General features: G+C 46.2%; 1 protein-coding gene across 10 annotated transcripts in view; it reads right to left on the reverse strand.

Annotated features, from left to right (window-relative positions):
- Window positions 1-14,072, reverse strand: part of GRIP2 (glutamate receptor interacting protein 2) — a 306,845-nt gene that overhangs the window by 5,048 nt on the left and 287,725 nt on the right. For 9 of the 10 annotated variants that reach the window (XR_693324.2, XM_068907123.1, XM_068907122.1 and 6 more), the window contains exons 19-22: window positions 12,734-12,910; window positions 9,411-9,564; window positions 6,339-6,459; window positions 1,723-1,959 (exon numbers count right to left, since the gene is read on the reverse strand). Coding sequence is in view for 9 of the 10 variants with exons in the window: in XM_068907123.1 (XP_068763224.1) it covers window positions 1,723-1,959; window positions 6,339-6,459; window positions 9,411-9,564; window positions 12,734-12,910 (689 nt within the window). In the remaining variant the exon portion in view is untranslated. Of the gene's footprint in view, window positions 1-1,722; window positions 1,960-6,338; window positions 6,566-9,410; window positions 9,565-12,733; window positions 12,911-14,072 lie in introns of those variants that run through there. The other variant, XM_009669301.2, reaches the window with a different exon arrangement.

Below are 14,072 nucleotides of genomic sequence, written 5' to 3' on the forward strand. Positions count from 1 at the left end.
GGGACAGAATCAGAGAATACAAGTTTTAATGCAGGAGAGGCAGGAGGAGATGTACAGGGTTGGTGACCACAGGTGATGTGTGTGGTACTACAGCAGTCCCGCTCTTGAGTCTCCTGAGGAAACCTGGCTCAGCCTGGGCAGCTAATATAGATTCAGCCTTATTTACCAGTTGCCAACAGCTGAGGTAGACCACACGGACAAGTTCTTCGGCAATAACCTACCACACAACAGGTCCTTTTCCCTTGGTTGAGGGAGGAAATGCAAATAATGCAATACAGACCGGGCTGTTATATTTCACCCAAGGAGCGGGCAGTCCTGGTCAAACAATGCAAGCGTTACTAAATGAGCATCATCATCTTCCCACGTACAACTTCCACTGTGTATCCCATGCGCATACCAGATTGGCACATGAAAAATCAACATGTTCATGGGAAATTTTCAGTGTAGTGTGTTGAATGTGGAGACAACATGCCACTCAGTCAGAACATCTAAATTTCTCTATTTTATTCAATAGCTCTCTTCTGAAACTTCTTATCAATGTGTCGATTAACGGAGGACAAAAACTCGGTAACCTTACCCCTCTTCCCTTGAAAGCCTAGCAGACACAGACAACACATCTTTGGCCTCACCTCAAGGAAAGATGCACTGCTGGAAGTATATCTTGCCATGGGGAGGCAAGGGCAACTGATTCCCAGTCACCACCATATTCCCCCCTTTGCCTTCCAAGGACTGGGAGTGCATCTCTACTGTTGAGGCTTCAATTTCACCACTGCACTGTGCTCTTGGCTGAGAAAGTCTCACAGATGTGCAGTCCTTCAGTAGGGCAGTGCCCAGGGTGACACACAGCAGCAACAGAGCAGCCTGCCTGGCCTGAGTCTCATCTCCAAACACATCCAGTGCCAGATGCGCCATCAGAAAGAGCAGTCACCCTATAACATGCCTAATGACACAGTTCTCCTCCTTCAGGTATGAAGTTTTATTTAAAGACCCATTTGCCATGTCCTGAAGGACAAGAGCAGATAAAAGATGAAAAAGTTGTTTTCCCAGCTACCGTAACTGCAGGTTTCGTTCTAAAGTCACACTAGGAAAGAAAAAGGCAATCGAATTCTCTGAAACCTGTCCAGCTCCCTTCCCTACTTGCATTCAGCATCAGCAGCTTCTACAGTTAATTACACCTTCTAATTACCATTGCCCTGCATCACTCTTAAACTGGCTATAGCAAACTGGGCTCTGAATTCAAAAAAGTACCACATCGCTAAAGTCATCTGGGGATGAAGCGGAAGGGGAGGGAACACAACTTTTTTCTCAGGATAAATGGTCCACTAAATGGTGCACGCTACCGGAAAAGGGTCCATGGGTCTCCATGAAGACATACGCCCAGCTCTCTCACCTGTTTCTGCAGTACCAATTAATGAACTACACAACACAGGCCCTGGAAATCTCATCTAAAAAAGTCAATTGAGTAAAATACAGGTTTGAACTATTTTAAGCATGGCAGTGAGGAATACCTCTTCTGTGCTCTAAAGAGAGGTCTCTCCATGTTAACCTGACCCTCTGGAAACCTTTCCTGCAGATCTTGGTTGGGGCCAAGTAATACTTTGGCAAGGAACCAATGGTCCCTCTGAATGAAGAGGGTATTCCACAGGATTGCAAAAAACCCAACACCTTTTCCCACCGAGGTGCCGCTGTGCCACAGCCATATCAACCCTCCGCAACACAGACCTTGTGAAACTCGAGGGGGGTAGGGGCCATGATTTCCTGCATCTCCTTTTCAATCTTCTTCATGTCCAGATTCCTCTCGTTCTTCTTGGCAGGGGAGCTGCTGCCCTCGTTCTGTCCTTCGTCACAGCCGGAGTTTGCTTTCCTCAGTGGGCTCAGTCCTGACTGGCTGACAGAGTCCATGAGCAGCTTGCTGCCCTCCAGGCCCAGGTTGTGCACGCTCCCCGTCATGATGGATGCCTGTGGGACAAGGGCAAAAAGTCACTCTGCTGAGCTGTGTGAGAGCTCAGAGAGCAAGAAGAGATGGACCTTGTGGCAACAAAAAAAAAAAAAAGCACAGACGGGAATGGGCAAGCCACGGTGCTCCCCAGAAGAAATGGTGTCTGTCCAGCTACCCAGCCTACTTCTCCAGGCTGCCACTCACTCAGTGTTGCACTGTGCCGGTAACAGCCCAGAGAAGTCCATCCTTGGACTCTGCTGAGGCCAATTCAGCAGAGAAATTAGAATTTTATCTGTCCGTAAATGGGAGCCTTCACTGAGCAAAACAGAGTTAAAAATATGAAATTAAGTAGTATTTAAGCCTGGTCATCCTTGATAGCAGCCATTAAAAGATGCCCCTAAGTAGATTCCACTCTATTTGGCAATGCTTTTCATTAATGAGATTACATTGATCAAAGCTAATGAAGGAGTCAGAAATCCAGCCTGTGGAACCTCAACTGCCTCCAGGTCACAGAGTCCACTTAAACAGCATAACAAAAACCATCATTTCAAAGTTGAGACTCTGAAAGTCTGGAGGCCCATTAATTGTCCAAAGGTAGGAGAAAGAAAAGGAAAGGTAGGGAGCAAATAGCGAAATTTAGCAGTGCTAAATGTGGCAAGCCAAAGAGCAATTGTTCATGTGCACAGGGGAAATATTAACTGATTAAATCTCTAATCAAGGCCCTCAAGCTTTTTGCTTCCAGCTGAAACAGAGGAAAATAAAGCAAATTCTCTTGGCAGTACGAAAATGTCAGCACTACCCATGTTATCTGAACAGGAACGGAAAATATATGGAAACTCTTAGCTTTGTGCATTTCCTACCACTTTTCAGGGCTTCACACAAAAACCACTTAATCAGCTTGAGTCTGGACAGAACTCAAACACCTGCCACACGTTGGAAGGACGTCGAGTTACCAAATACTTCAAGAGCAGATTAACAAACAGAAAGGTACAGCCAATCAAGGCATATTTGTTCACTGACCTCAGACAGCCTTGAAATCCCCCAGGACGCCATGCCGTACAAACACAAGCACTGTGGAGCAGGGGAGGAGAACGGAAAGGTCTGTGTTGGTCATGCTACCATCCTACCTCACACGCCGCAAATGGCTTGCCATTACTACAGCATTCGCCTCCTTCACTGTCTTTAATATATGCAGTCCTTGCAGGACTACAAGCAGTTTGCTAGGTGCTTTGAGTTCAGTGCAAGCAGCACCTCAGAAAGGGCTATTTCCAGGCTCCTCCAGCCTGTGGCCGCCCTGTGCTATTTTGCCCCATGTCTTGGTTTTCCTAAAACTAAGAAACTAGAGTCTGTCTCTAATCCGGACTCCATGGGCTGGGGGTGGATTGCCAGAGGTATGTGCGCATGTTTCCATAAGTTAGCTAGTGGGTAAAATCAAGTTTTTGGGGCAGCTAGACAAACTTAAAGAGTCCATACTTGCTGTGCTGTGAGACAAGGATGGGTGATAGGATGAATGGCGAGTGCCAGCAGAGTGGGATGTGATCCTACACACAGTGAGTTACAAGCAGCATTTCCAGCCCTGTCACAATAAACCATCTGGATTGACTATGTCCAGTCCAGGATAGATGAATGCACTGTACTGAGCAAGCTTGCAGTGATTGGATTTTTGGTAACCCTCTGGGTTATGGATGCATATGAAAACCACTTCCACTGCAGGCCAAGATCCCAAAGAAGATTTTTTGGAGCCTTGCTCCCATTGAAAGTAAATTTGAGTGCCTAGGTTACTTCGGGGACCTCAACTAAATTTCCTGGCATCCTGGGTGAATTTTAGGACTTTTAATGCTTTCTCAAGTTGGCAATTATTTGTACACCTCCACTTGACTGCTGCACCACGCCAAAGTCAGATCCAAACCTCACCCAGGCCTCATTTCCCGTGCTCGTCACTGACTTTCGTCAGAATTTGCTTTCCCCAAGACCTTCACGGTTCCAAACCGGCAAGGGATGTCTCTAGTGATTCAGCTACATGATCCTGGTCTCACTGCCACCTTCACTGGTGGAAAATTGTTGCTGGCACATTGTGGTAAGCGCCTCATGCCGACGCAGCACAGGAGACAGCTTCAGCACTTGGCTTGCCAGAGGCGGGACTTGCCCTAAGCTGCTTTCCCTAACCCTTGGGCATCCAGGTTGTTGGGCCCCAGTGTTCCTGGGGCACAAGTCAGGCATCTCACAAGTACAGGGCTCCTGATATTTAGCCATATTGGGTTGCTTTGGGTGTCTTTCATTCTTTTTCAAATGTCAAGCCTGAAGTGTTCAATTTTCAAACAAGCAAACAATCTGAGACTGTTATAAAATCACAGGAGTCGAGGGGCTGGGGCTCAGAAACCTCTGCTACAGCGAAGAGCCCTAATGAACATCACTTTTCACACATCCCACCTCGTACAGGACGATTAAATAGACAGACTAGCGGTACTTGGGTTTGATAAAAGGGGAGTTGAAACCCATTAAAATTCTGCTAAAAACATAGCAACTTCCCTTTTGTGCCCAGAACTTTCCCAAACATTCTAGAAACGTGCCAAATTCACCAAATACTAGGTGGTGTTCAGCTTTTTCCAAAATTTCCTTCCATTTTTTAAAACCTTCCTACAGCTGTCAAAGCTCCAAAGCCTTAAAACAGCACGATTCAAAAGCCCATGTATTCCTGCACCACAAATCCTTGCAAAGGAAAAAAAGAATTAGCAGAAAGATATTTTCCTCTATCTCGGCATTTCTCAGTAGCCGAACAAGTCCACCCTTTTACACTAAGTTGTCAGCCATTACACACAAGAGAAACTACTATGCATAATTTCAGAGTGATATTTTTTCTTAAGTAATATTAAGTTCAGAAAGTGTGTGTGTGTGTGTATATACATCTTAGTAAAATTAGGTTCAGAAAGGTTTATACAGCTGCCTATCTTATTTCTAAAAATACATACTGGTTTCAGGATATCGATAACTGATCGAGGGAAGAAATTGTAATATTTCTTTCTTTCTTTCTTTCTTTCTTTTTAAGTCAGCCTTTTCTTTAAATAGTTAAGATAATAAATACACTGTGTTTCATGTTTCAGCACAATAAATTTCATTGCAACTTCCTCCCCCACTTAAAATTGCTAAGGATCAAGGAGAAAAGAAGAATTCTTAAGTCCCTCGTCACCAACACTTTCACAGACAGACTAAAGCAGGACTTTCCTTTTCTGTCTCCAATCATTCTGAAAGGGCCTTTCTTTCTGAAATTTAAGCAATATGTAATTGTTCACAAAAGCAGCGTGGGAGAAGGGTGAGCAGAACGGGGGAGATGACGGAGATCTCCCCACGTGGTGGCACTTAGGATTAACGAGTGCGTGAGCCTGAGATGCCCAGCACTACCATCTCAAGCCCACATCTTGCATCTTGACCTCAGTGGAGGTCAGGGGAACTACCTTGGCTGCTGGCCACATTTTTGGGGTGATGGATAGCACGACCCATGGAGCCTTCCCCGATCCTCCCAGGAGGAAGGGAAAGAGAGGAGCTCCCTGGACCCTGTTCCTCCTCCCGTGCTGCAAACCATGGGCTGAGTAGGTCTGTGAGCTAGGCCCCATGCCGCCAGCCAGGCTGGCTTGCCGAATTGCAGCAGGGAGGCGCAGAGATCCCGGCTAACCGTGCAGGTTTGTTCTCACTGCTCGGCGGTCTCGAGGGAGGCCTTTATTTGCATCTCACAGCTTAAAATTCCAGGCTCCCCATCCTATAACCGGACACAATAACATGACCTCCAGAGCATTTTGGATAAAGAAAAGAGAAAGTGGTTTGTGAAGAGAGGAAACACCTTTATTTCTGTAGGAAGCAATTACTTTCTTAGATTTTTCCATGGGGAAGGCTGGCTGTAAAGCTTCCAATTACCCATTTTACTGAAATGGTATCCGGCAGAGTGCCAGCTGAATGCAAGATACATGTTGAGCCCATCTGTATTTGAAGTAAGCCAAAGCTTCGGTCTCTATGGTTTTTTGGGGCCTGTTTTGCTTGGCCCCATGGGATGCTGTGCTTCTGACAGGCAATATCTCTTTGCAAGCAGAGGGTTTACCGTTGGATAGGGGAGGATTGCCAATAGCCACATGAAGATTGCTGGCCAGCAACAGAGATTGTGAAAAGGAGCATGGAGTTACTGGTGGGTACTTCACCAGCTGATGGAAAAAGTGCATGTAGGCAATTGCCTAATAAGACATTAGCACAAACACTTAAATGGATTAAACCCCAGCGTAACTCAACCCCTTCTTCACATCACTGGCAGCACAGGGATGCTACGGTCAATTAACAGATCTGGAGAAACAGTTGAGCATTTATGGCAAGAGCAAAACAGTCAGAACAGCAGCAAATTTGGAAAGTGATTTACCTCAATCTCCCTCAAAAGTTCAGACTGGCCGCATGTTTCCAAATCCTCCAAAGCTTCTCCAAAAACACGCCAAAAACTATCCTCGTGAGTGGTCTCAAGGCCATTTTGGCGGTTGGGGTATCTGTTGTAACGTAGGAACCAAACATTGTCAGCACTCTTCTGCAGCGGGATGAAAGCCGCGAGGCTACAGCAAGCGTCTCACCAGTAAAAGCAGAGACTTGAAGAGTCTTCATATACAAAAGCAAACAATATGAACTTTTCAGACAAGAGTCCGAATACGAGACCTCCATGCATTCACTAATGGGGCAAGAGTCCTTCAAAGGAAGAATTAAGTTGGTGTAGTAATGTCAAAGTTCAAAGGGTAAATTAAAAAGTGCCTGTAGGAAGATTGTAGGTTTAGGAAGACGCTTTGGTGAAATAGAGAAGTGAAAGAAAAAAGGATGCGTTATGGGTAAACCAGGAGCCTCAGAGACTGTTAGTACAAAGGCTGATGGGATAGAGCTCAGATCTGAGACACAGAACACCTGAGAAGAGAGAGAAAAACACAGAGGGTAACAGACATGGTGAGAAAATGATAAATACATCAGGTCTCTATGAGAGTAAATAATGCAAAGATGTATATAAAAATGATTCCCTAGGCTGGACAAGTAAACGCACACTACAGCCAGCAATATTGACAGTGTCAGTGTATAACCCATACAAACCGAGTTTCATTTTCTTTGGGCTGTGATGGCCAGGGAAGTGAGATGTTACATTCAGTAGGTCTCTTTTTTGCTACATAACAGTCATTGCACTTACAGCCGTGTAAAGATTGTCACCAGGCCTGTCTACAACAGAGAATAAGGACAGAGATAACCTCTCTCGAACTTGTATAAACACCCGTTAACGTGAACACTGCGTGCATCTCGCCGGGGAGTCAGCAATTTCCCACCCCAGCAGTTCCAGTTCCTCTGTCTCTGAACACAAAGCCAGGCTCGTTTCTTGGACTTCTAAAGCAAATGGCAACTAAATATGCTGAAGTCCTTCAAAGAGACTAGAGGAGTACGTGACAGCGTTGTTCGGACAGTGCTTACTGCACACCAGGCTCTGTGCAGAACTCTGACCTACAGCGCTTGGTCTACCAGGAGCTCTTGAAGGAAGTTCTTTGCAGCATTAAACCGAGGTCATGATAAACCCATTTAATGTGTCGTGGGGAGAGAGCCCAGGGGCACAGTCACATTAGAGCGGCCCTAATGCATCGCCTACTTGTCTTACTAGTAGCTGCACGTACAAGGCTCCACCTGTGCAACATCTGGCACCACCTCGCGTGGCTTATGGCAGGTCATTAACGCTGCAGACGGGGCAGGGGGATGCATCCACCCAAGCCACTTAACTAAGCTGAAACGTTTTACTTGAGTAAAAGTCTAAAAAAGCTTGACTTCAATTAAATAGATAATGACCCCTCAGGCTATTTATATAGCTTCTTTTTCCAGATCACTCTTAATGCTGGCCCTGATTCGGGGCAGTTTTCAGCAAACGCTTTGCTTTTCATCTGCTGGTTTGAATGGGACTTCTTGGTGGGCCTAAATTCAAACACACACACTTTCACCCTTTTTCGGATCATGGCCTCACAGCCTGCCTGGTAAGACAGGTATTTGGCATGGCTTATTGTTTTTAAATTCACCCCCTAGCTTTCATCAGAATCAGCTTTCAGAGGAAGACCAGCCTTTACCTTAGGCAGAAAGGCCAAACAAATACTCAGCAAGACTTTACAGAAACGAACCAAAATCCCCCCAAAAGAAACTTCAGATTCTCTCCCCTTACTCATTTCCTTCCCCAGCTCTCAGGTTTCCAAAAAGGCAAACCTTCCTTCCAGTTAAGGGCTTCTTGCCTCTCCGATCAGTAATAAAACAAACACGTCGAGGACTCAGATGAATCAGCACAGGCTCTCACACCACTAGGTCAGCAGGTTTTCCAGGCTAAAGGCAGCTGGCACTAGATGCATTTTGTTTTTCTCTCTAATAAGAGGGCTCAGTGGCATGAACCGTTTCGCTTGCACTTTGACATCAGGGTTCAGAGCTCTCATTAGGGACACACTGGGGCCTCAAGAGCTCAAATTTGCTAACTTCAGCGGTCGGCAGCCTCCCTGAGAGGGCCATTAGAGATCCACGACCTTTGTGAAGCCAGCCCTTGCTGAGAGGCAAAACAAGAACAAAGTATCAGCCGCTGCCAGCCTTCCTGCCAGTTTGATCATCTTTAAATAGGTGGAAATGGCCATGAGATGTTCTAAGGGTTTTGTTTGGACAAACAAAAATTAAAAAAAAAAAAAAACTGACAGTAACAACACGACACACAAAACTATGGGGACTCTGGAGAAAGTTGAGGACAGGGTTAGTTACAAAGCAAGGATGCCTTTTCCTCGTGCACGGCTCAGTGAGGGACCTGTCTGGCTTGGGCAGCGGAAGAACGAGCCAGCAGGATTTTCACCCAAAGCCAAGGGCAGCTGCAGCCCCCTCTGCACGCACGGCATGCGTCCCGGGGATTCCTAGCATGCTGGCAGAGCAGGGGGTTGACTCAGCCACAATTTTAAATCAGACATACAACCTCATATTGGTCCACCAAGAGCTTTGGCTGGCATTTTTGGCTTCTGGGCATAGAGTTGTTGTGAAGCTGCATCCTCCCTCAAAAGCATCTGGCTAAAACAAGGGGGGACACAGTCCTGGCTGTACCTGCGTATTACACCTAAACTATCCATATACTGCAGGCCTTTACATGGCAGGAGTACGAGATGCGGTAAGAGCCTGTGCTCCCCGCTGCTGAGACCGTTCCAGATCCAAACATGAAGGTGGGCCTGGGAATAGCAGAGAAGCCACAGTTATGTCTGGGCAACCTGGCACAGAGGAGCTGGTCCCACCCCAGGACCCTTCCTCATCCCTGCAAGATGCCAAGCCCAGGAAGCCACTGCCCTGCCCACCGCTGACCAATCTGCTCCATTATATATTCAGGTGCCTTTCCATCCCCGTAACATCACCAGCAACATATTCATTCACAAACATGCCCACCCATCTCTCTGTTCCCCTAGCCCCTCCATACCTGGTAGGCTTGTCCCAGTCATCCTCACTGAAACTGCCATCCATGAAGGGGTAATTTTTCCTGGGATCCCCCGGAGGGGTGCTATTCTTCTGCCTGCTGTGTCTCCATTCGTGCGGATGAAGGGCTATGCCAGCAGCCTGAGGTATGTATGTACCTAGGGAAGGTGAACAGCGGGGAAGAGAGAAGAATACCACCTGGTTAGAAAACCTAGACACAATAAATCACACTGAGCCAGGAGGGACTCCTTCCCCAAATCCCAAATCCAAGGCCATCTGAATCACACATTGCCTCTGTTTTAGTCTTTCAAAAGGGAACCAAAAAAAAGGAACCCACCTCTGCTTGTTTTAACCACACCAGTGTTTCAGGATCTTGTCATACAGTATCCCACTCCTCCCTTGCTCCCTTTTCTGAGTAGTTTTGTGATATGGATCCACGATCTGTGAACCTGGGACTACCTGCATCCATGGACACAGGTCTTACATCTTATCCCATCAGCCAACTCTGACCTTAATTAGTTGCTCCTGTTTCCACCCAGAACCTAACAGAAATTGTGCTATTGAAGCGGCCACCTTAAAATGCAGTGAATCTTCATAGAGTAAAAGGAAGATGCTGCCAAACCTCCCTCAGAGCATGCCCAATCCCATTAATTTTAAAGGGTGTGGAAGCCTAATTTCTACTAGAAAAAAATCTTAATTTAGATTCCCAACTGTCCTTGGGACTTAACAGAGACAGGGGAAAAACTGTAGGATGTAAGAGGACAACAGCACAGAAATCATATCCAGAGCGGCCAGATGCAATGGCCTCTCTTCAAATAGCGTAATGATGCGGAGGGTATCTAGAGGTAGCCACCTACTTCAGTGTGATCAGTGGCAGCAATAGGGACTGTCATGGGAAAGAGCCAGTCCTGATCCCAAGAGCTGCCTGCCAGGTTCCTGCAGCTGGCAAAGACCTTCCTGCAGCCCAGTGCCTTCAGGATCCTCTGGTGAAGGTGTGGAAAATGGCTTCAGTGACATTGCTGCACAAGGCAAGGAGTAGAGGGAAAAACTCTGCTTGCTTGAGAGAACGGGAGACTCATCTGTATTGCATTCTATAGAAGATTGGTATGAATCACTAGGATGAAATCAGACAAGTTTCAATACGCCCCCAAGGACCTTCACGCACTGCAGGAGGTATTAGTCCCAAGACACAAAGCCAACACTACTACAGGTCACAAAATCTCCAGGTCTCATAAGGAGCTGCCTGGACAGAAACCTTCCAACACAGAGCATTCATCAGTAATGCAAGTATCATCTGCAGTGGCAATAAATCCTCGGAGTTCCCTACCCTCATCCTCCTGCCCATTCAACATTTCAGAGAAATCCTCGTAGCCTTTCCAAGAAACATCCTGCGCTTCCATTACACGCTGTGCCAAGCAAACAGGAAGAGGTAGTGAAGAAACACATCATTAAAGAAGACTTGACCTCCCAAACAGCTAAGAGCACTGGAAATACCCAAGACAGTGCCAGCATTTTCTCTGAAAATGCCAAGGCCTGTTATTTCTATTAGCTGAGTGTTTCCTCTCTGTGCTTTTAAAGGTTAGACTGCTCTGGAGAGAGCCCCAGAAAAATGCTTGCCAACACTCTACAACAGCATTAGCTGTTTGCTGGACTAGGGCAACAAGGTTCCTCCACGTAAGCCTCTGCAGTGAGTAGGAAGCAGATTTGCCCTGGCTGCACCTTCGGGAACCCACGAGTATGTATATACAGCTGTCATCTGGGTGCCATTGATTTAACCTTCTCCTTCCAGTCCTGCCTCTACCAGCATCTCCCTGGGAGAACTGCTACTGAATCCTTGGGATTCAGAGCCACCTGGTGGCACGTTCCCACCACAGCCTCCCAGCACCCTCGCCCAAGCCCTTCCCAGAGCTGCTTCCTTCAGCCTAAAGCTGTGAATGAAACTAAAAAGCACAAGGGTGAGGTGCCTGATCCATCGCTCTCTATTTGGGGAGCAAACCTCAACCTCTGTGCTCTACGCTTCCCGCGAGCGCTCCCTGCATCCTGCCTTCTCTGCACTCCTGCTGGCCCCGTGATCTCGCCCACCTTTCCTTCTCAGCATCCTGCTGCCTCTAGTATTCCTCTTTCCAGCCAGACACAGCACAATATTGTGCAGTAAAATGCAATTACCAGGAAAGATGAGAAAGCCCCTGAAGCAAAGTTGCCTTCTCTGGGTATCAGGCAACTCGGCATCAGCCCTCCTCTGAGGAGCTCTGTGTTCAATTACTCACTCTCAATTTACTGGTAAAAGTAATCACTCTGCTAAATCCAATGTCCGACTTGTGTTAACATTTAATTAGATGGAGAAAGACTGCATTATTTTGAAGGCCAGGGGATCCCTCCTTAATGAAGTCTCTAGTCCCATTTGCACTACTGAATTAAGACTTCAGCAGAGAATGTAGTAAGACACGAGCGCTGCGAAACAACACGCCAGCACGGTGCTGTCCTTTGAGCTTTTCTTTCCAAGTCAGAACACACCAAACATAGAGGCACACACTTTGCTCAGCTCATTGAAGGCGGTACACAACACCGCTTCTGGAGCATCTCCCTCTATTTTCATATTCTTTTCCGGACAGAAGTCTTTTCACTAATTTCCTTTTTTGGTGGTGTTTCAAAAGGGCATCGTTTCAAAACAGGCAAACACCAGCTCCTGTCATTAAATCTGAACTAAAATATCTACTTTCCCAGTGCTTTCCATCAAATGAAAATCTATTCCTAGGACTAGAGCATCCTCTATCCCAATTCCATATGCCTTTTGGGAGCCACAGCTGAACAAGCCTGGCCTCGTAGACACACGATATATCTGATCAGTCACTGGAGAGTTAGAGAGCCTTTCTTGTACTATTACCTTAATTATTTAATTAAATGAGTGCTTCTAGTCCAAAGAAGTTCTTGTACATTTTAAAACATCCTGAAGAGGATTAATACATCCCACGTGGCCTCTCTGGAGAATTAAAAGTGAGCTATGGGCCAAATACTTTGTAAGAGGGCAAGTATCTCTCCTGATTACATGAATTATGAAGTGCTGTAGCAGTTTTGAAAATGCTGTGAACAGCACAGTGCCACATAAGCAAGGAGGAACACACTAACAAAAATACAAAGCAGACACATCAACTCAGAGCACCTCATGAATGTATTTCAGAAGGCCATCTCCCTGCTTGAGCCAAGGAGCCATTCAAGTGCAAGCAGATCACAATCTACGGCTCAAGCTCAACCTCCAGATAGGCCAGGAAGCTCCACCTGTCTTCACATGGGCTCAGAGACCCATAACGAAGGGGGACACTGGCTTACCTTGGCTTCCATACCCGGCATCAACGCCTGAGCCATCCCAGGACTCCATAGCACTGTCCACACTAGGAATTGTGGTAGAGTAAATCTCAGACAGCTTGCTAGTTTTCTGGGAGTCTGTCAGTTCATCTTCTGGGTCACTCACTTCATTCATACTCCCGGATTTCCTGGGATAGGGTTCTGAAACCAGAACACACCGCTTTACCAGGCACAAAGAGCAAGCCTCGAGGAAAGGTTCACATGGGAGCAAGCCCAGGTAATACAAGTCTTCTGAAGAAGAGCTTTAGCAAATGTAACTGAGAAAGGTCTGTGCATTACAGTTAAATGGATTTCATACAGTACTCTTACCTCATCACGGACTGAAAAACTACCTTTCAGAGTTTTTAGCACACATGGGATATAAGAAGCAACTGCTGGGATTTGGGTATCCCTGAATATGAGAGCTAATCTAGACTCACAAGTCCATCTTCTTGTGCCTTTGTAAGCTTTCGACAGAACACGTCTGTCTGGAAAAACGAGAGCCACTGAGGTGAGAAGCACTGTAGGCTCTTCTGATCTCGGAGAGCCTCCTTTGTGCCTCATATCAGAAGTGCTTCCAGCCAAGGAGCTTCTGGCATGATTTGCCTTTGGGGTCAGAACCCGAACGGTGTTAGCAGCACCTAGTCAGGGTGCTGGCTATGAGCTTTATACTAGAAAAGGTTTCAGTGACATTCCCGTGACAATGCAAACTAGTCCCAAACTACCATGGCCGAATTTACATCCCTCTTCCAAGACTGTACAACCTCATATCAATTCAGGGCAAATCACCACCTCTCCAAGAATCTGCTATGCGGCCTCAAGACAACGGTAGTATTCCTAAGCCTGGTATTTTGAGACTGAATTTCCCCCAATTAGTGATTGGAAAATGGAAAGCTGAATGTGGATGCTGAAGCTCAGTCCTTCCCTTCCATTATTTTACTAATAATAGGCTCCTATAACCATTGTATCAAATTCTCTTTCAAGCAAAGCTATACAAAGAAGGTTTCTCAACACAAGCATGTCGTTGTACTGAATATTTTAAAGTCTTCATTGATAAAATACCCCGTTAGCCACTCACACCCTGGATCTCCCATCCCGGGCCTTTGTGGAGCGTTAGCTGGAATAAAGAGCCTTCTGAAAGTCTGCATTTGTCAATGAGGACAGATTATTTTACGAAACAAAGGCCAGTGTCCTGAATGTCTCCATTTTCCAAGCATTCAAAGGACTGCTTACCTTTGAATTGAATCGAGAACAATTAACACAATATTACCTTGAAATTTCAATTACACCTGATTCACTCTTAGAATGATTAACAAGACTCCAA

The sequence above is a fragment of the Struthio camelus genome, chromosome 14 (genome assembly GCF_040807025.1).
Source record: "Struthio camelus isolate bStrCam1 chromosome 14, bStrCam1.hap1, whole genome shotgun sequence".
In the NCBI taxonomy this organism is placed as follows: Eukaryota; Metazoa; Chordata; class Aves; order Struthioniformes; family Struthionidae; genus Struthio; species Struthio camelus.